Raw genomic sequence first — 20,905 nt, 5'->3', positions numbered from 1 at the left:
GAGTTCCTCATTCTACTACTTGACTGACTTAAGGTCATAAATAAGGTTTATTGACTTTTGCAGGTGATGATTCCTGTGTTCATCACTGCGAAGACAAAGAAGATGATGGTGATAGTTGTGTTGAATGCTGGGCAAATTCCGAAGAGAATAACACAAAAGGCAAAAATAAAAAGAAGAAAAAGAAAAGCAAGATTTTAAAATGTGATGAACATGTAAGTGTTATAACGGGTGATTTTAAACTTTAGCTGTTGAAAACTGTATTCTTAGACATGGCAAGTGTAGTTTAGCTGCTAGAACTTAAATTTTTTAGGTGAGTATGTTATGTAGTTCCTTTGCTCTGTATTGTGTGTGTGTGTGTGTTGGGGAAAAGGGATGAGTTATTTGAAACTGTATTCTTAGACATGGCAAGTGTAGTTTAGCTGCTAGAACTTAAATTTTTTAGGTGAGTATGTTATGTATTTCCTTTACTCTGTTCACCGTGCGTGTGTGCGTGCGCGCGCGTGTGTGTGTGTGTGTGTGTGTGTGTGTGTGTTGGGGAAAAGGGATGAGTTATTTGTCCAAAACTCACATGGTAATGTGAGTCATAAATCTTACTTATTTTCATAATAGTTTAAATTTAACTTAGCTCTGTAATCTTAAGCAGTTTGTTTAGTTTTCCCATTTGCAAAATGGCAACAGTGGTCCTTAGCATATTAGGCCTATGAAGGTGAAAGAGCGCAGATTAGCTAGTGTAGCATGTAGAATGTGTCAGTGGCTTTGTTACTCATTGTTCCTTCTAAGACTTAACAAAAGTAGGGCATTTTGTTTGTTTTGTTATTATTGTCTTGCTTTGGAGCCTAGGGGCTAGCCTGCAACTTGGTTGTTTTCTAAAACATTTGTGTGTGCTTATTTTCCTTTGCATAATAATTAGTATTATTTGCTGCCTTTTTACCTGGGCAATCTTTCACTGTGGTTTTAGATCCAAAAGCTTGGAGGCTGTATTACAGATCCAGGTAATCGAGAGACCTCAGGAAATACCGTGCACACAGTGTTTCACCGCGATAAGACCAAAGATGCACATCCTGAAAGCTGTTGTAGCACTGAAAAGGGTGGGCAGCCATTGCCTTGGTTCGCAGAACCCACAGAAACATCATTTGGTCCTGATTCTGGAAAAGGTGCCAAGAGCTTAGTTGAACTCCTCGTAAGTAATCTACGATATATTACTATAGATGTGGGGATAGTAACTGAAGGTTTCATTCAGATGGGGCATAGTGAGGGGCTTCTAAGAAATAAAGAAGATAGTATTCCATTATGTTTTAGTGCCTGCATTTCTGTTCTTCCATTTGATGCAGCTTCTCTGGAACACATTTTTTTGTTCTCCTTTGTCTCGGTGCTATCAGACATTAGTTGGGTAAACATACTAGAAAGGGGAGGGGTATCATCACGTCTAACCACCTGCCTCTTTGAAGGAGGCTGTTTAAGCAAATTTTGTCTGAGTGGCAATTTATGATAGCCACTATTCCAGACCAGGAAAGGTATAGAATCTCAACTAAAGCTTGTATTCTAGATTATTCCCATTAGGAATTGTGTAGGATAAAGGCATAACTGAGTGTGGAAAATACTTTAATTGGTACTGTGACTTTAGATGCATTACATTGGATTTCATGTGACTACCCAGTGCATAGTATATGTGTATTGTGCTGGGAGGAGATTGATGTCTCTTTTTTCTTTTGCCAGTCCTGGGGCTTGAACTCAGGGCCTTGGCACTGTTCCTGAGCTGCTTTTGCTTAAGGCTAACACTCTACCACTTGAGCCACAGTGTCACTTCTGATTTTTTCTGTTTATGTGGTACTAAGGAATTGGAACCCAGGGCTTCATGCGTGCTAGGCAAGCACTCTACCCACTAAGCCACATTCCCAGCCCTGACTGATATCTTTTCTATAATCATCATTCTGTTGTTTAGTATCCTTTGGAATACTCGTGTGTGTGTGTGTGTGTGTGTGTGTGTGTGTGTGTACTCCGGTATGTGTGTCTTTTCTATAATCAGCATTCTGTTGTTTAGTATCCTTTGGAATACTCGGGGTGTGTGTTCCGGTGTGTGTGTGTGTGTGTGTTATAGTTTACTGGTAATGCTCTGTAACTTTGCTGGTCCTAGGGCTTGAACTCAGGGTTGGGCCATTGTCCCTGAGCCTCTTTGTGCTCAAGGCTAGCTCTCTCATCACTTGAGCAACAGTGCCACTTTGGCTTTTTGAGTAGTTTTTTGGAGAGAAGAGTCTCATGGGACTTCTCTGCTCAGAATCTCAGCCTTCTGAGTAGCTAGGATTACAGATGTGAGCCATTGACGCCTGGCTTGTAACTTTCTTTAAAAACTTGTTATTATAGAGGTGATATACAGAGGGTTTACAGTTACATAAATCAGGTAAAGAGTACATTTCTTTTTGGAGCTCTGTAACTTTTTTTTTTTTGGGTCCGGTCGTGGGGCCTGAACTCTGGGCCTGGGCACTGTCCCTCAGCTCTTCAGCTCAAGGCTAGCGCTCTACCACTTGAGCCACAGCACCACTTCCGTTTTTTTTTTTTTTTTAATGTGGTGCTGAGGAATCGAACCCAGGGCCTCGAGCATGCAAGGCAAGCGCTCTACCACTGAGCCACCTTCCCAGCCCTTCTGTAACTTTTTAAGTTAAAAAAGTTACCTTAGTTTGTAGAGACAAAACTTTCACCAGCATGTCAGCTAGAGATAAATTAGGTATTGCTAACTAGTTACATCTATAATCATGGTGGTTTTTTTGTTATTGCTGTGTTTTGGTAGTGCTTGGGTTTGGGTTTATGGCTTTGTGTTTGCCAGGCAGGTGTAATACCACTTGAAATACATCTTTTGCCCTTGTTGCTGCTTCCCCCCCTCTCCGCACCCCCCCCCCCCCCCGTAAGGTTTTTACTTTTTGCTGGGCTGCTATTGAATTGAGATCCTTCTATTTAGTTCTTAGCTGGGATAACAAGTACATGCCACTGCTTTCAGCTTTTTTATTACTACTTGAAATGAAGTCTTGTGAACTTCTCTGCCTGAGGTGGTCTCAGGCAGAAATCTCCACCTCTTGAGAAGCTAGGATTTACAGGTGTGAGCCACCACACGTGGATAATTGGTCATTTTTAAAAGTCAGTAATGTGGTGACACAATTTTGTTGTAGGAATCTAGGATAAATTGTCAATTCCATGTTTTAAACCAAGTTGAGTTTAATTTATATTATAAGTAATCTATATTACTTTCTAAGACAGAATGACAGGGGCTAGGAATGTGGCTTAGTGGTAGAGTGCTTACCTAGCATGCGTGACCCCTGGGTTTGATTACTCGGTACCATATAAAGAGAAAAAGGCAGAAGTGGTGCTATGGCTTAAGTGGTAGAGTACTAGCCTTGAACAAAAGAAGCTCAGGGACAGTGTCCAGGCCCTGAGTTTAACCCCAGGACTAGCAAAAAAAAAAAAAGACAGGATGACGCATTTCTTTTGAGGGGTGGGGTAGGGGGAGGAGGGTGGTCATGGGACTTGAATTCTGGGCCTGGGTACTGTCCCAGAGCTCTTCAACTCAAGCCAAGCACTCTGCCACTTGAGCCACAGCACCACTTCCAGTTTTCTGGTGGTTAATTGGAGATAAGAATCTCATGGACTTTCCTGCCCAGGCTGACTTTGAACCGTGATCCTCAGATCTCAGCCTCCCGAGTAGCTAGGATTGCAAGCATGACACACCGGTGCCCTTTTAGGGTGACATAATTCTTATTTCAACAAGTCCAAGGCTTTATGTGACAGAACTGAAACTAAGAAGCTAGGCTACTTCAATTTTTAGCTTAGCTGTGTTCTATGGGCTTAGCATTTTGCATTCTCTAAATAATGCATTTAACTGCTTCTTTAATTTGCAGGATGAATCTGAATGTACTTCAGATGAGGAAATCTTTATCTCACAAGATGAAATACAGTCATTTATGGCTAATAACCAATCTTTCTACAGCAATAGAGAACAATACCGACAGCATCTGAAGGAGAAATTTAATAAATATTGCCGCTTAAATGACCACAAGAGGCCCATTTGTAGTGGCTTGTTGACAACGGCTGGAGCAAATTAAATAAATAAAATAGCTCTGTCTTTCAATGAAACACTCAAGATGACTACTGCGCCTTCTCTTTCAAAAACTCTTAATTTAGTGACTTATGGCAAAATTTTATCTTAAAATCAATGTGATTCTTTCTTGTTTTGGGAGACGGTGGAGGTAACCTCATTAGTTTGTTCTTTCTTCAGGCTTGTGTCTTTAGTTGCGTGGCTGTGCAGGCCTGCCATATGATTTAAGCCATCTCTTTTCATTAAATGTTTCTCTTCTTGTGAGACTTACTAAAGCAACTTAGTGGCAAAGTAATGTTGTACTTATACTTCTGTACAGAAATGACAATGAGCTGAATATATGGTTTTACAAAGTAGACATCCACTTGCGAAATGTTTGGATGTAATGTTAAAGCGCAATGTGCAAAATTTAAAATAAAGAATATTTATTAATACGCACAGTAGAATTTGGTGTACATGTTTCCACTTAATGTATGGCAGTATATTAGTATTTGCCACTTGTGATCTTGGTACTGTTGATGGACAGAGGATACGGAGCAAATGAGAATAGAGATACAGATTGTTGAAGACTAAAAGTTCTTCACTTGATCAGAGTTATTAACAACCAAAAAAGCAGTTTTTAATCTTGTTCTGAAAGAATAAATTTGCTGCAATACCTTTAAATACTGGCTAGCATTTTACTTTCTCATGGACTTTAATTGCTCTATAAAAGTTCTTAAGAGGTAACCCAAAAAAAAAAAAAAAAATCTCATTCAGAGGTTTATATGGACTTAGAAGCTAATGAAAACAAAAACAAAATGTAGCAGAATTTCAGCCAGGAATTGTTGGATAATAATTACTCAGCATGTGTGATGGGGATCAGAAGGATGCACTGAGAACTGCCTGCATTGTTATCTGTATAAATGCATATACATCCTTATCTGTTTTCCACCAGTAAAGTCACTGCTGTCACAAGCTATCCTGAATACTGAAGATGTTTTCCCAGGAGCAGCATTTTGCTGCCACTTACAAGGCCAAGTCAAATAGCACAATAAACAAGATCCCTTAGAGCTTTGTATGTGCATGTAGATAGTACTTCATGGCTAGCCAACAGGTAGTAGGGCAGTTATCTCTTGCAGTGTATGGAGTGAATTTTAAGTTTGTTTTTTCCCAATAAACCAAATTTCTAAGATTTCAAGTGGGCAACAGTGGATGCTTAGATTTTGTTTTCATAGTTTCATATTTCTTTGGTCCACCTCCTGAGTTGTCTTTTAAATCTAAATGTTGTATAGAATTTGAACAGAGGTAAAATGAATAATGATTCTTCTCAGACTCTTGTTTGCTTTCATACCGGAAACTATAAAACATGACTGCATTCCCTTGCTATGAGCTGACCCCCTCCACCAGAATAGTCAAGTGTTACTATGAAAGTCCTAAAAGCTACGGCTGCTTTTGTTTTAGTCTGCACTGGGGCCATATGAAGATTGGATTGGAACTTAATTCTGAATTCTGGGAGTAGCGGAGTACACCTGCATTCCCAGCTCTGGGTTTTTTTTTGTGGTACTGAGGCTCTAACTTAGCCTCATGAATAATGGGCAAGTACTCTACCAATGAGCTTGTGCTCAGACTCACAGATCTTTCTTTGGAAGGATAGCCAGACTAAGAATGAAGAAATGAGGCAGTTTTTAGCCCATAAAAAAAAAAATAACCCTATGTGGCCAGAGAACAAAGTAAGCTCAATTCTGAAAACAACCCAAGAAGGGAGAATGGAATGAAGATGTTTGGAGCACTTCTGTAGGCTGGCTGGACTGTGCCCATCCTGCTTTGCCCTTTCTACACCAGTATACTTACCTTTAATGTGGAGAAACTTGGCTGGAGATAGAGCTCAGTAGTAGGGCACTTGGCTGAGTTCCTGGGTTCCACCTCCAGCACACTTCAAAAGTAGGTACTATCTCGCAGGATGGTTGTGCATATTCGAAGTGCTTAAACAGGCATGTCATACAGTAAGTACTTAAATCTGCGGTATGCGTCGTGAAACATGCTACTATGGCGACATGAGGAAGAAGTGTCCGAGATAAGTCAGTAGGACATCCCGCCTGGGGGTGGGTTGGTGGTATTTCAGGGTTGGCACTCAGGATCTCGGTCTTGCTGAGCTGCCACCTGAGCCACACCCCCAAGTCCTAAGTGTTCTCTTTGACACTTAGTTCCCCTTGGCTACTAAATGTCAAGAGATAGGGTAGGGAGAGCGAGTCTTCCTCAAGGATATTCAGCGTTGACGGCTTCTCTGGGCCAAATTCTTCCCATCTGCTCGAGTAGATTGGGGCGCACGTCTGGAGTCACCCTAAAATTCTCTTATTTGCCCTTCTAACTTTGGGGACAGAAGCTAGGCAGGAGACCTAGAGCAGTGCACTGTTCTCGGGGAAGAGCTCACCCTGGAAGCAAGACGACAAGCTGCGCGCCCGCGCCCGCGCCCGCGCCCGCGCCCGCGCCCGCGCCCGCGCCCGCGCCCGCGCCGGAACCGCGGCCTCCATACGGTTTCCTGAAGCCGGGGGAGGGGCGGGCGGCCCTCGCGCGCGGGCCGGGGCGGGGCCGCGGAGGGGCGGGGCCGGAAGGGCGGGGCCGCGGCGGCTCAGGGGCGGGGCGGCCAGGCCGCGGCCGTCCTCCTCGGGATGTGGTCCTCCGCGGAGGACCGGAGGGTGGAGCCCGGGCCCGAGGTCAACCAGCGTGGGGGTGGGTCGAGGCGCGGCTTGGACTCCGGCAAGTTGACGACGGCTGCCGGGGCAGTGATCAGGGTGCGGCCGAGCCCCGACGACTCCGGACGAAGCTCGGTGGCCCTAGCGCCCGGGTCGCCGAGCGAGGTGACCGGCCGGCTCCGGACCACGACCAGGGCCAGCATGGAGAGGTGGCGCGACCGGCTGGCACTGGTGACAGGAGCCTCGGGGGGCATCGGCGCGGCGGTGGCCCGGGCCTTGGTACAGCAGGGACTGAAGGTGGTGGGTTGTGCTCGCACCGTGGGCAACATCGAGGTAAGGCCCCAGCTGGGAGAGGGGGCACTGTGGGGAACGCCGCCTGGGCGGGGTAGAGCTAGGGAAGGGTGACCAGAGCCCGGCTGTGGCCCTCCCCTCACTGCCTGCCACCCCAGGGCTGATAGATGCCCTCTGGGAGCGGCAGCTTGGATCTCTTAGGGCAGGCTCCTACCTTCAGCACAGAAAGCTTTCTGTCCTAAGTGGCTAGGTTGGATTCCTCTTGCCCCAAGCAGTACTGACCAACCAAATGAGCAGGGCTAGAGGGGTGTGTGTGTGTGTGTGTGTGTGTGTGTGTGTGTGTGTGTGTGTGTGTGTGTGTGTGTGTGTGTGTGTGTGTGTGTGTGTGTGTGTGTGTGTGTGTGTGTGTGTGTGTGTGTGTGTGTGTGTGTGTTGTTCCAGCAGTACCAAAAATGAAGACGTGAGCCAGGACTGAGCGTGGGGTTAGAATGGGAGCTTCTCTGAAGAGCTCTCTGTCCAGTCCATATCTGAGGTTTAACCCACCCAGTGCACATGAATGGAGTATCTACTGGTGAACTTCAGTCTTGTCTCCTAGATGGGGTGAGTAGGTGAAGTAGGGTACTGAAGATATAAACTCTCAGGGGACAAAGAAAATGTGGATCCAGAACTTAACAGTTTTTTCTCTTAAGAGTTGGCCATTTGTAAACAGGGAGGAAGAAGACAAGAGAAATGGCCAAATATAGGTTGTTTTGGGGTTTATCCTGGCAAGACCACTCTCCAGTGTGGACTAAATCCTTAGCTTTAGGGCTTGATCACCATTATGGTTCAAAGTCCTTCGGTAGAAAAAAAAAAAAAGAGGTGCTGGGTGGAGGTAGAGAAATGTACAGGAAGAAGGACTATCCCTTCCCTATAGCTGTTGACCAAAGGTATACTTTATAACCACCTAGATAATCCCAAGGTCATCTGGCTCCACCATTGCTCCATTCTGCCCCTCCCTTTCTCTTATTCCTAGAAGTTTGGGGCCTAGTCCCAGCCTTAGTGCCTAGAGAATTGGGCCAAGGATTGGCCAGCTGGACTCCCTAGTTCTGAAGTCACTCTGTCCTTTTTTTCTACTCCTCTAACCCAAGCTAGCCAATAAAGGGATCTCTGAATCTCGGTGGGATCCCCAAACAGATCACTCAGCCCCAGGATGACTGTCCTGAGGGGAGAATGTGGTCGCTATGAGAGGACTGCCATTATTTCAAGGGTATTTATTTTTTTTTGGGGGGGGGGGTCTGGTCGTGGGGCCTGAACTCTGGGCCTGGGCGCTGTCCCTCAGCTATTCAGCTCAAGGCTAGCGCTCTACTACTTGAGCCACAGCGCCACTTTTCTTTTTGCTTATGTGGTGCTGAGGAATCGAACCCAGGGCCTCATGCATGCAAGGCAAGCGCTCTACCACTGAGCCACCTTCCCAGCCCCTCAAGGGTATTTTTGAGGGTAGCTGGGGCAGTGAGAAGGCAGACTCAGGAAGAAATATATTCTCAGCCCTTCCATCCCAGTATTCCAGTGGGGACTGAAACTGGAAGGGGAAGGGAAAGATCACAGGCTTCTTTGCCCACCATCTGCTTTTATTGATTGAGTCATTGACTGTTATTAATGCATAGTTTAGGCAGAGCTTTCTAGAAAGAAAAGAAAGAAATAAAGAAAGAAAGACTTCCCTGAGGTAGTCATGAATAGTAAAATGGGTGGGTGGGTAGAGTTGCTTCTGAGTCCCAGTACAGAATACCTTTTGAACTCACAGAAAGTTGTAGCAGAAAAGAACTTCCTTGGTCATCTGACCCAGCCTTTTATTCTTAGCTTGGTTTGGGAGAAGGAAGGGGCTCCAGGCCAGGGCAGCTAGCCAAACTGGCCTTCCTCTAGGGCACCCTGCACCCCTCCCCCTCCCCCAGATGCACACAGTCACCTTCACAAGGCTCCAGTACCCAGTTGCTGGCCTCCAAGGCCATGCAGGCTATTTTCTCCCTGCTTCTCAATGTCAGCTCCCCCCCACAGCCATCTCCCTAGGGCTCTCTTTTCTCAGGTCTTTCTAGCAGGGCTCTTCAAAGTGTCAAGGGCTGTGAAGATCCCCAAGGGGTGTTCAGTGCCATTTGACTTGCCTCACCTCCAAGGAAACCATGGGGTGGGAGGGTAGTACACCAGGTGTTAAAGAAACAAAACTCTCTTCCAATGTCCTGCCCACTTGTAGAATGAGGGAGACAGAACATTGGTTGTTGGACTTCATTGGAAGGTGTGAGAGCTAACTTTTGGGTTCTGACAAACTATTTGTTGCGGGGTGGTGGGGGGGTTGTTCAGAGCTTTAAGAGGTACTGTCTGACACTGGAAGATAAGGGAAGAACTGAAGACTTAGACTAACAACTCAGGGATCCTTGGCACTGGTAGCAAGAAGCACAAGGTGGGGGTCTCTGTTCATTTCCAGGATCCCTGCCCATTTCTCCCTCCTGAGAACTGAAAGATTTGAGGAGCTTCCTCCACTGAATTCCACTTTCCCCCCTCCTTCCGTCAACCCCTGGACTTTGACCAAATAGGACAAGCATTGTTTGGGGATGGGCAGGCCTCACACTATGAGGTCAAAAGGCAGCTGCCAGAGGAGAGAATTCTGAGTGGTGACTGGGGAGGAAATCTGATTCTGGGTGTGGGGGTTCGGGACTGAGCAGCTCACCCCAGTTAGACCCCTGTTGGGTTTCATAGGAGCTGGCTGCTGAATGTAAGAGTGCAGGCTACCCCGGGACTTTGATCCCCTACAGATGTGACCTGTCCAATGAGGAGGACATCCTCTCCATGTTCTCAGCTGTCCGCTCACAGCATGGTGGCGTGGACATCTGCATCAACAACGCTGGCCTGGCCCGGCCTGACACCCTGCTCTCAGGCAGCACCAGCGGTTGGAAGGACATGTTCAATGTAAGGGCTCCAGGCCTGGGGAAGGGGAAGGGGGTGAGAGGAGGAGATGGGAGGCAGGGCTCTGTGAAGCAGAGGGCTGCTGGGACAGGACACCCAGTGAGAAGGAGCTTCAGCTTCCCATTGGGGCATTGTGACTTTTCCATTGCTTCTTTCTCTACCAGAAGGCAAGCAAAGGGATAGATGGCTATGTCTTTATATCTGTCCTGTTCTCTGAGACCATGGGTGTAGTTCCTGGTCTAGACAGTTTCCCTCATAGGGAGGAGAACTGTTTATTGAATACCTCCCCCCACAATGTGTCAGCACTGGGCTGAATGCTTGGGAACATGGTTTTAGGAAAAGCAAAGGAAAAAAGAGACAAGAAATGCTATTCTGGGGGCTGGGAAGGTGGCTCAGTGGTAGAGTACTTGCCTTGCATGCCTGAGGCCCTGGGTTCTATCCTCAGCACCACATAAGCAAAAAGAAAAAAAAGCCAGAAGTGGCACTGTGGCTCAAGTGGTAGAGTGCTAGCCTTGAGCTGAAGAGCTGAGGGACAGCGCCCAGGCCCAGAGTTTAGGCCCCATGACAGGACCCCCCCAAAAAAACAAAAAAGAAATGTTATTCTGAAGCCAGCCCACCAGTAGCTGTGTGACCTCAGGCACATTACTTACTACCTCTGAGCTTCAGTTAATTGAGATGAACATACCTATAGCATCAACATCTGGAGCCACAAACTCCAGTGTCCCCTGCAGCCAGGTACATAAAGGACTAGCAGCTCAGGTGTGGTCTATGGTGTGTTGGGAGCTTAAAGCCATGTTTTGAGGGGTGATCACTCAAATCTGGTGCTCAGATCCAGCATACTTTGCTCTAGGGCAGTATAGTCAGATCTTACTTATTTTTTTTTTTGGCCGGTTGTGGGGCTTGAACTCTGGGCCTGGGCGCTGTCCCTCAGCTCTTTAGCTCAAGGCTAGTGTTCTACCACTTGAGCCACAGCACCATTTTTGGCTGGGTTCAGTTCCCTAGTACCACATAAACTGAAAAAGCCAGAAGTAGTGCTGTGGCTAAAGTGGTAGAACAAAATAACCTCAGGGACAGTGCCCAAGCCCTGAGTTCAAGCCCCAGGACTGGCAAAAAGAAAAACAAAACAAAACAACAACAAAAGAAACCCAGTGTTTAGCCTCTGAGAAATCACATGACCCTCACGACCTGCAACAAGTGGCTCTCTAAACCAGGACCTCAACTTGACCATCTGTAAAACCAGATACTATTAAGTCCCCAAGGCCCCTTTCAGCTTGAACATTAAGTCAACGATGCTTATCCTAGGAGGCATCTTCATTCTTGCCCAAGCCTTTAGACCTGGGCAATTGCCTTACATGGTCCTGGGGGGCGTGGTATCCAGTTGTTATCGTCCACCTGCTTCACAAACTCACACTGCTAAGAAGGCAAGCAACAGAGTAAGCTCCTTCCATGTCCCCGTACCCATTTCCTATTGCTTCCACCATGAGCACTAGGGCAGGTTTTTACTGAGGGTGTCCTGGCTGACACCTGATAAAGAGATCCGGCTAATCTGTCAGCTGGTCCCTCTCAAGAGGACATGTATGAGGACCTGCTGAAAGCTTTATCTCTACTGTCCTGGTGGGCAAGGCTGGAGGGTGGGGCCTGGCAGGCACTACTCAGAAAATACTAGAAGAGTGGGGACTTGGGGTCACCTCTGCCAGAGGGGGTGGGAGTGGCAAGTTAACACACCCTTTGAGGAGTCTTCATGCTTGAACTTGCTGCTGGGACACAGGTTAAAGTGGGAGGAGCTCTTGCAACTTGTCTCTAAGGAAAGAGACTGCAAGGGAGCAGGGTGGCTGAGAAAGGTGGGGAGAGGTGGGCTCTGTGAATGAGGAGAAAGTTTTAAGTCTGTTTAGCAGGGAGTAGAGCTGGGATAGTGTCCTTGAGAAAGGTAGGCTATCTGGGGGAAGAAAAGGATATGATTTCCTGAGACAAGAATCCTACTGTTTGTAGATATGGTGCCGTCTCTTGGGTAGAGGGGGCAAAGACTACTCTTTTCAAAGAGACAGCTATGTAAAAAAAGCTGTGTCTGCTGTCAACTGAGGGTGGTAGCTTTGAGGAAAGGGGCAGCTATAGAGAATGCCCCCCCCCCCCCCCCCCCGCTGCTCTGTAGCTCCACCACCTGCTCAGTTGGGCCCAAGCTGGAGACATCCCATTGCCCTCCCTGGCCTGCAGGTGAACGTGCTAGCCCTCAGCATCTGCACACGGGAAGCCTATCAGTCCATGAAGGAGCGGAACGTGGATGATGGGCACATCATTAACATCAACAGGTGAGGCCTAGTGGCTGATGGGTAGAGTTCAGATCACCACTGCCCCTCCAGGCTGCATGATCTGCTGCAGTTTCACTTGTCTGTCTAGACTGCATTTTTCATGGTGGTAAAAATAGAGATTTAATGCCCAAGTGGCATGATGAGAGGAAAACACAAGGTTGTCAAGTGCCAGCCACTCAGTGTCTGAATGAGCAGCTCAGCCACTGCCCTCTGCGGCCTAACAGGAGACTGAATGCATCCATTCCTCAGACTCTAAGATGAACCACCCTCTTGGCCCAACAAGACGGCATAAGCTGTGCCATTAAGAAGCTCCCCACCGGGCACTGGTGGCTCACGCCTGTAGTCCTAGCTACTCAGGAGGCTGAGATCTGAGGATCCCGGTTCAAAATCAGCCTGGGCAGGAAAGTCCATGAGACTCTGATCTCCGTTTAACCGCCAGAAAACCAGAAGTGGCGCTGTGGCTTAAAAGAGTGCTTGCCTTGGGCTGAAGAGCTGAGGGACAGCGCCCACCAAGTTTAAGCCCTACAACCAACCAAAAAGAGAGCAATCGAGTGAGCAAGCAAGCGAATGAGAGTGGGGTGGGGGGGAGTTTTTAGCTGCTGTGTAGAGAGCACAGTGGCTTTGGGAATGGCCACCAGGTCTTTCTAGCAAGGCTCTTGTCATCTGCTTGACAAAGCTTCCCTGTCACTTTCTAGGTGGTAAGGCTGGCCAAATGGCAGAGGGAACTGCCCTGATCTGTGGAGCTTCACTGTCTCACATTTCCTCCTTCCATCCTTCTACCCAGCATGTGTGGCCACCGAGTCCCATTCCAGTCTGAGATCCATTTCTATTGTGCGACCAAGTATGCTGTCACTGCGTTGACTGAGGGACTGAGGCAAGAGCTACTGGAGGCCCAAAGCCACATCCGGGCCACGGTGAGGCTGTGGCCTAACCCTGCTGGGGATGGAATGCACATACCTTCCCACCCATACATGCTGCCCAGGAAGCCCATGACCAGGGAGAGCCGCCTAGAGCCTCCAGGAGTGGCCTGAGTGCAGAATATCTGGGCTCTGTGGCTCCTTATATATAGGTCCTGTTCAGTCCTTCAGGTTCCATTATTTCATTCATCCAGGAATCAGTGACTAGACTTAGACTCTGCGGTAGAAGGGGGCTGACTTGAGGGGAGCATAGAGTGAGACTAAGGGAAAGCAAGGGATTGTGGGCACACAATGTGTAGACACCAGCACTCTGAGCTGACTTTGGGCAAATCTGTGAGCTTTCCCAAGCCTCACTTGTAGAAGGGAATTGAATACTACTTTGTTATGAGGCTTGAAAGAACACCATTTGGTCAAGCGTTTATCACATAAGAAGGTCTCTGTCCAGAGTTGGGGACATTGTGAGCACTGCCAGTGGCAGCTGTGAATGGAGGAGGGAGTTGCTGGGTGTTAAACAGTCATCACTGGTGAGCTGGAGCCCTGTGGCCTCCATCCTTCCCCTCCAACCTCCCTGGCAAAGCTCAGCCCCCGAGTAACCCCTCTCTCGGCCCAGTGCATCTCTCCAGGCTTGGTGGAAACACAGTTTGCCTTCAAACTCCACGACAAGGACCCTGAGAAAGCAGCTGCCACCTATGAGTGCATAAAGGTGGGGCCACCCTCTGGGCTTGCAACACCAATTGATAATGAAAGCAGAGGGAACCCTGACCTTCAAACTTAATCCTCTGGCTAGCTTATCACCCCTTCTGGAGGGCTGGGGTGGGAATGTGGATTCTGGTGAGGACCCCAGTGGTGGGAAAGAACGTGGATCCATTCTACCCTCGTCTCAACCCTTTCCTCTGCTGTTCCCAGTGTCTCAGACCTGAGGATGTGGCTGATGCTGTCATCTATGTCCTCAGCAGTCCCCCACATGTCCAGGTGAGTCTAGCCTTGGCTGTCTATCCCTCGGAGGAGATCAACCATCCCCAGAAGAGGGGAGCAGGAATGCCTTAAAGGGGGTGGGAAATGTCCTGGCTGCCTCAAGCCTTGTGCCTTCCACAGATTGGAGACATCCAGATGAGGCCCACGGAGCAGGTGACCTAGTGTCGTGTGAGGAGCTCCTGCTACCCATCCCTCCTGCCTATGGATTTTAGGTGTTGCTTTCTGGACCCTGGATCCCACTTTCTTTTACTACTCCCACCAAGGGCTAGAAACTTTGTTTTGTCAAATTATGTTCATTGTAGATGTGAAGACATAGGCCAGAGAGAGGAGGCAGTCCCTGATGGTTAACAAGTCACCTGTTGTTCTAGGTCCCCCCTAGGACTCCTTTGTCTTTGTCTGCTCTTCTCATTCTCTTTCCTTTGTCCTAGGAAAGGGGATGTGGCCAAAAGAGGGCCTTCCCCACCTAGCACTCCAATCTCTGTTTCTCAGGGATGGGGTGGCAGAGACCAGCCATCTCCCCTGTGGCTTTGTATCTGTATGGTTATACAGGACTCCAGGCTTCCTTCTCTTCCTGACCAGCTGCCCTTCCTCTTCCCCTTTCCCAACTCTCCAGCCCAGTCTTGGCTTCTTGCTCCCGGGGGGTCATCACTCCACTTTGACTATGGCTACAGAATACCAGGGTCTGGATCCCAGTAGTTTTTACTGTGATAATTAAAAAAGAAAAGTCACAACCAACATACCTTGGCTTCAGGAGTGTTTTTCCATTCTTCCCTCTTCTCCGTGATTGGAGTGTTTGTGTCTCAGAAGTCTTTCCAGGTAAGTGAGCAGGTGGGTGGATTTGGGGCCTCTCTCTTGGAGTGAACATTATCTTTGGGAGCAGGAAAGGGTTGAGTTGGGCCTTGAAAAATGAATCTTTGGCTGGGCGCTGGTGGCTCACGCCTGTAATCCTAGCTACTCAGGAGGCTGAGATCTGAGGATCACGGTTCAAAGCCAGCCTGGGCAGGAAAGACTGTGAGACTCCTATCTCCAATAACCACCAGAAAACCGGAAGTGGCGCTGTAGCTCAAGTGGTAGAGCGCTTGCCTTGAGCTGAAGAGTTGAGGGATAGTGCCCAGGCCCAGAGTTCAAGCCCCATGACCGACAAAAAAAAAAAGAGAGAAAGAAAAATGAATCTTTGGTGTAGGAGCAAGACAGAACAGAATTTTCAGGAAGCAGAAGCAGGAGGATCATGAATTTGAGGCCACATTGTGCAACACAGCAAGTCTGTCATAATAAACATGGGGCCATGCACTAGTGGCTCACACCTTTAATCCTAGCTATTCAGGAGAGGGAGACCTGAGGATCATGGTTCACAGCCAGCTGAGGCAGGAAAGTCCATGAGACTCTTAATTCCAATTAACCACACACACACACACACACACACACACACACACACACACAAAGCTGGACATGGACCTGTAGCAGAGTGGCAGCCTTGAGTGAAAAGGCTAAGGGACAGTGTCCAGGCCCTGAGTTCAAGCTCCAGTACTGCCACAAAAAGGGCTGGAGATATGGTTCAAGGGGTAGAGCACCTGTCTTTCAGGCATGAGGACTGCAGTTCAGTCCCTTGTACAACCTAAATAAATAAACGAAAAATAGACAGGCGGAGAGATGGTTCATTCCTGGGCCATTGGCTCTGAGCATTGAGGAAAGAGTTTGGCCAACACCTGTGAGTCAATGGCATCAGTTGGCTTGTCAACCAGTAGTGACTTTAGAAAATGATCATCCACCGAGGGGGTGGGAAATTATCTTTGGGATCTTGCTTAGAAGGGATCTAGCCTATGAGGATCAGACACGGAGGCTTCTAGGGAAAAAATAAATCCCAGGATGAGTAAATGTGACAGTGTGGGGAGCGAGGAACCAAGGTTGAATTGGTTGAACAGGGAAGCTAAAATTTTCCTTTGCTGGTGAGTGGTCGAGTGCGTTCCCCAGGACCTCTGGGGGACAGGATGCATGCACCAGCAGCTGCAGGGTCAGCTCAGCTTCGGCACGCTCCACCTGCCCGCTGCGTTGGAGGCCGCCGCTCGGTCACCCCTGCAGGGGGCGCTGTGGGGCAAGGCCGCCAGAGCGGCGACAGAGCATGCGCAATACGTTTTCGGTAGGGCGGGAGGGGGGGGGGGCGGAGCAGGGCCGCCAGCACCGGGAAGCCGGGAAGACGAAATCACGGCGACCGTACGGTCCCTGGAGGCAGCGGAGTCTGTTCGTCGCTGTCTGCCGTCCGGTCCTCCGCGGGAGCCCTCGAGTCTCCAGTCCAACTGGGGCGATGGGCCTGCTGGCGAGAGTGCGGGGCGTGGCCTTCGCGGGCGGCGGGGCGGCGCGTCCCTTCTCCCGCGCGGCGCGGCGTGGGCCGCGGCCTGGCGGGGAGGAGCTCGGCCGCCTGGCGCTGGAAGACGCCGGCGCGCCCGCCCCGCGCCGGGAGCTCCTGTGTGGGGTGTCCCCGTGTGTGCTGGCCCTGCGGGCCGCACGCCGCCGCGTGGCCCGGCTCCTGCTCCAGGCCGGCCGGGCCGGGCTTGAGGGGGAGCGAGCCGAGCTGCTCCGCCTGGCCGAGGCGCGGGACATCCCGGTCCTGCGGCCCCCGCGACACAAGTTGGACGCCCTGTGCCGCTACCAGGTGCACCAGGGCGTGTGCATGGAGGTGAGCCCCCTGCGGCCCCGGCCTTACGCGGAAGCCCGGGAGGCCGCCCCAGACCACCACCACCACCGGCCACTGTGGCTTGTCTTGGAGGGGCTCCAGGATCCCCGGAACCTTGGGGCTGTGTTGCGTTCCGCTCACTTCCTCGGAGTGGACAAAGTCATCACCAGTCGGAGAAACAGGCACGGAGGTCCCTTATTCCCCTGTGTCCCCCAACTTGGAGGGTGCAGCCTTGGTCCTCGGGTGAACCCTCTCCCCCGGCCTCCCCATCGCCAGAACTCTCACCCTTAACCCTTGGGAGGCCGAGGGGGGTGGGCAGGGCACCGGGCTTGAGGTGCCTCCGTTTAAAGTGGGGAACGGGGAACTCTTGCAGCTGCCCGCTCACTCCGGTAGTCAGCAAGGCCAGCGCGGGGGCTATGGAGGTGATGGACGTGTTCTCCACGGATGACCTGCCCGGTGTGTTGCAGGTAAATGGGGAAGTGAGAGGAATGAGCCTGGCTTGGCCTCTTTCAAGGGAATGGAAAGGGTTAGCTTGAAGCCCATCGGAAAAGAGAGGTCCCAGTTTTTAAGTACCTCACATATGCCAGTCAGTCACTCCTCTGCCCTTTCTGCAAGGATTAGGGCTCAGGGTCGCTCTCCCTGCTGAAGAACTCTTCACTTATGCGCGTGCTGCTTTAGGTAGCTGGTGGGTAGGAGACCTGGATTCCCCGGGTTAGGGGAAAGCTTGAAAGGATCTTTGAACAAGGGATTTGTGTTCCTGGTGAGACTAGGAAGGGGCCAACTTCAGGAAGACTTTCTTGGGGCCCGCTGGAGTCTTTTCTGTGTTTCTCTTACTGGGGCACAAGGGGGCAGTATTGCCTCACATTTGGTTGCCCCCTTGACCATTCTTGACTGTTGAAAGAAGTTTCTTCTGCAAGTGGGGGTGGAATGCTTTGTGTTTTGTCTAGGAGAATGCTGTCCATGTGCAAGCCATACATAATCTTAGGTTTTCTAGTAGCCATGTTGAAAGTATAAGCAATACACAAGTGAAATTAGTTTTAGTATTTTACGCAGTATATCCAAACTCATGGTTTCAACATATGGGCATTTAAAATATTAATGTATTAAAGTAACATTTTACAGCTGAGTTAAAAAATTCTCACATGCAGCACATATCAATTTGGACTAGTCATGTGTCAATTACTCGGTAATAACAGCAGCTTGTGACTATTGTATTGAACAACATACACCTAGAGGTGTTTTCTGGCTGTACCTTCTCATAGGGAGCCCCCATCAGGCAAACTCTGGCCAAGCCCTTGAACAAGTACCTCCTGAAGAAACAAAAATGCTCACTTGTAATCTACCAGCTTTTTGGGAGGCTAAAGCAGGTCATGAATTCAAAGCCAGCCTGAGCTATATAGAACAATGCTGACAGAGACAAAAACAAAGGCCTATTTGGGAGGTGTTATAGGAAGTTCGTGGTCTGAGGTTGACTGGCAAACAAAGCAAAAAGCTTAGGGGTGTGGCTCAAGTGGTAGAGCCCCTGCCTGGCAAGCAAGAGGCCTGAATTTTCTAGTACTGCCAAAAAAAAAAGGGGGGGGGGGGCTGGGAAGGTGGCTCAATGGTAGAGTGCTTGCCTTGCATGCATGAGGCCCTGGGTTCAATTCCTCAATACCACACAAGCAGAAAAAGCCCGAAGTGGCGCTGTGGCTCAAGTGATAGAGCTCTAGCCTTGAGCTGAAGAGCTCAGGGACAACACTCAAGCCCAGAGTTCAAGCCCCATGACCAAAAACTGACAAAGGAAAAAAAAAGCGGGGAGGGGGCATTTTTGAAAACTTTGCATGTCTTAGTGAAAGCCAGATCCTTTCACTGGCCTTTGAAGTCCTAGGTGTCCATTGTTCTGTTTGGATAGCCTGCCTGCTGGCTGCTATACTAATCCTCAGACATGCAGGGTAGGCATGGGACTTTGCATATGTAGAGCTCCATGCCTGAAATATCCCCCTAGCTTTTTATAAGCTGCCCCTCATCATCTTGAAAGACTACACTGAAATGTTACTTCAAGGAGGCCTTCAAGCCAGATGCTGGTAGCCCATGCCTATAATCCTAGCTGCTTAGGAGGCTGAGATCAGAGGATTGAGGTTCAAAGCCAGCCTGAGAAGGAAAGTCTGTGAGACTCATTTCCAATTAACCACTAAAAGGCCAGAAGGAGAACTGTGACACAGGTGGTAAAGTACCAGTCTTGAGCAAAAAAATAAAACACCTAAAGGATAATGCCCAGGTCCTGAGTTCAAGTCCTAGTACTGGTCAAAAAGCTAACAAAAAATACTTCAACCATCCTTCCACAAGGTTGGGATTTTATTCCGAGTTTTGTTTTGGCTCTACCCCAGATCCTAGACTAGAATCTGGTCTGGTTGAGGTGCTTAGCAACTTGATTAAATTGAATGGCTCTTGATGAAATTTGAGTGAATGCACACATGGCAAGACTATACCACTTGCCCAGGGCTCTGATGATTTTGATGACCTAGAACATGATGTCTTCCCTCTTCCAGGCCAAAGCCCAGCAGGGCTGGCTTGTGGCTGGCACAGTGGGCTGCCTGGGGCCTAAGATCCCTCACTCTTCTCAGATACCCATCATGAACTGCTTGGAGTTTGTTTGGGACCGGCCTACTCTCCTCGTGCTGGGTAGGTGCGTGCTCCTGCTTTTCTGTGGTCAGAGGCTCATTTCCCAACAACCTCCAGCTGGGGTTCTCTAACCCTCTGACCCCTGGCCTGCAGGGAATGAAGGCTCTGGTCTGACCCAGGAGGTGCTGGCCTCCTGCCAGCTTTTGCTCACCATCCTGCCTGGGCGTCCACTGCCTCTCGGGCTTGAGTCCTTGAATGTGTCTGTGGCTACAGGTAAGTCTACTTTTATTTCTTGCTAATGTTAACTTGTGTGTCAAAGGACCTTATTTATATTCATGGGCCTGCCTCTCCTCTGCCTCTCTTCCCTCTCCTTGTTCAGGAATTCTTCTTCACGCCATCTGCAGCCAGAGGAAAGGTCTCCCTGTAGAGGAGGAGAGAGGGCAGCTTCTCCAGGACCCTCAAGATCCTTCGGCTATGTTTGAAAGAGTCACAGTGGCTCAGCACTCAGCATTGTCTTCAGAGTCAGAAAAACAGAGCCCAAGTGGGGGCTGACTTGGCCTGTCTGAATTGGTCCTGTGCTGGAGTTGGGATGGGTTGCACGTACCTCCACGGGTTCCCAAGATTCTGCCTGAGTGTATGTCCAAGCCTTTGTTTTGATGTTAAAGATGTTAATTTAATTCCAGACTAGGATGGGATGGAGGGTTTCTGTTTTCCCAGACCCGGATGGGAAATCTAGGTATCAGAAGGAAGCTGGACGGCCCAGACCAGAGGGCTGTGGAAAATGAGGGCTTGTGGATGTGGAAGAGGCCCAAAGACCTTCCTGTGGGGTCACAAGTGCACCCTCTCCCCCAGGCTTGTTGAGGATCAAATAAAACCACGTGGTGTTCAGCTGACATTCAGCAAATGGGTATTCTCTCTGGTTCTTCCATTAGGTGGCAGCCTTGCTCTTTGGTCCACAGTTTTCTTATGGAAGCTTTTGCAGACACCTAGAGGGAAGACTCCTGGCTGCAGCCTTCCTAGAAAATAAGCACTCCTTTCCCCAACACACACACACCACTACCACCACCACCACCACCACCTTGTCACTTTGTGAACTGTCAGTCCTGCTGTGTGGAAGGGATTCCTGACCCAAAGCCCTCACCTTTAAGGCTCTGGTGGTAAGGAGGGCATTGCTGTTTGTTGTGCAACCCAGGCAGGTTCAGCCTCTGACAGCTCACAGGTGGATCAGAAGCTGCAAGTGGTGTCCCCCATCTTGGCTGCACATTGGAGCCCACAGTAACAGCTCTCAACAAACAAACATACATGAATAGATGAGGCCAACACTGCCACCAGACTGAGTGCCACACAACCAGTAGAATTTTATTATTATTTTCCTTCTAAGTCATTCTCACTGTATAGTTCAGGCTATCTTGGAACTTAGTCTAAGCTAGCATCAAACTCAAGAGCCTCCTGCC

The 20,905-nt window shown here is 49.2% G+C and overlaps 3 protein-coding genes across 8 annotated transcripts in view; all 3 read left to right on the top strand.

The window, feature by feature from the left end:
* Positions 1–4,527, top strand: part of Ggnbp2 (gametogenetin binding protein 2) — a 40,872-nt gene extending 36,345 nt beyond the window's left edge. For all 5 annotated transcript variants that reach the window (XM_042691795.1, XM_042691794.1, XM_042691792.1 and 2 more), the window contains 3 exons: positions 64–212; positions 959–1,180; positions 3,888–4,527. In XM_042691795.1, coding sequence (XP_042547729.1) covers positions 64–212; positions 959–1,180; positions 3,888–4,091 — 575 coding nt within the window. In that variant the 3' untranslated portion in view covers positions 4,092–4,527. The remainder of the gene's footprint in view (positions 1–63; positions 213–958; positions 1,181–3,887) is intronic.
* Positions 4,528–6,704: 2,177 nt separating this feature from the next.
* Dhrs11 (dehydrogenase/reductase 11) lies at positions 6,705–14,918 on the top strand. 2 transcript variants are annotated; one of them, XM_042693973.1, is made up of 7 exons: positions 6,705–7,089; positions 9,775–9,984; positions 12,193–12,287; positions 13,072–13,201; positions 13,815–13,907; positions 14,111–14,176; positions 14,300–14,918. In XM_042693973.1, the coding sequence occupies exons 1-7, from the start codon at positions 6,733–6,735 to the stop codon at positions 14,339–14,341; spliced, it is 993 nt and encodes a 330-aa protein (XP_042549907.1). In that variant the 5' UTR covers positions 6,705–6,732; the 3' UTR covers positions 14,342–14,918. The 2 variants fall into 2 exon arrangements, with proteins under 2 accessions (XP_042549907.1, XP_042549914.1); XM_042693980.1 differs by lacking the exon at positions 13,815–13,907.
* Positions 14,919–16,364: 1,446 nt separating this feature from the next.
* On the top strand, positions 16,365–20,344 carry Mrm1 (mitochondrial rRNA methyltransferase 1). Its single transcript, XM_042692495.1, has 5 exons — positions 16,365–17,032; positions 17,224–17,317; positions 19,379–19,511; positions 19,605–19,724; positions 19,831–20,344. Exons 1-5 carry the CDS (start codon positions 16,482–16,484, stop codon positions 20,001–20,003), a joined length of 1,071 nt encoding a protein of 356 aa, XP_042548429.1. The 5' UTR covers positions 16,365–16,481; the 3' UTR covers positions 20,004–20,344.
* The last annotated feature ends 561 nt before the right edge of the window (positions 20,345–20,905 follow it).

This window comes from Dipodomys spectabilis, unplaced genomic scaffold (genome assembly GCF_019054845.1).
Source record: "Dipodomys spectabilis isolate Male_0828 unplaced genomic scaffold, ASM1905484v1 ptg000004l, whole genome shotgun sequence".
Classification (NCBI taxonomy): domain Eukaryota; kingdom Metazoa; phylum Chordata; class Mammalia; order Rodentia; family Heteromyidae; genus Dipodomys; species Dipodomys spectabilis.
The sequence above is the reverse complement of the archived record's forward strand: the minus strand, read 5'-3'. Positions and strand labels throughout refer to the sequence as shown.

What these genes read in the sequence shown, in the direction of transcription:
- Dhrs11 (XM_042693973.1), top strand. Translation starts at nt 6,733, where the DNA reads ATGTGGTCCTCCGCGGAGGACCGGAGGGTGGAGCCCGGGCCCGAGGTC. An exon ending in CACATCATTAACATCAACAG is followed by an intron (nt 12,288 to 13,071) that starts GTGAGGCCTAGT and finishes CCTTCTACCCAG; the next exon opens with CATGTGTGGCCACCGAGTCC. An exon ending in CCACCTATGAGTGCATAAAG is followed by an intron (nt 13,908 to 14,110) that starts GTGGGGCCACCC and finishes TGCTGTTCCCAG; the next exon opens with TGTCTCAGACCTGAGGATGT.
- Mrm1 (XM_042692495.1), top strand. Translation starts at nt 16,482, where the DNA reads ATGGGCCTGCTGGCGAGAGTGCGGGGCGTGGCCTTCGCGGGCGGCGGG. An exon ending in ATCACCAGTCGGAGAAACAG is followed by an intron (nt 17,033 to 17,223) that starts GCACGGAGGTCC and finishes GAACTCTTGCAG; the next exon opens with CTGCCCGCTCACTCCGGTAG. An exon ending in GAATGTGTCTGTGGCTACAG is followed by an intron (nt 19,725 to 19,830) that starts GTAAGTCTACTT and finishes CTCCTTGTTCAG; the next exon opens with GAATTCTTCTTCACGCCATC.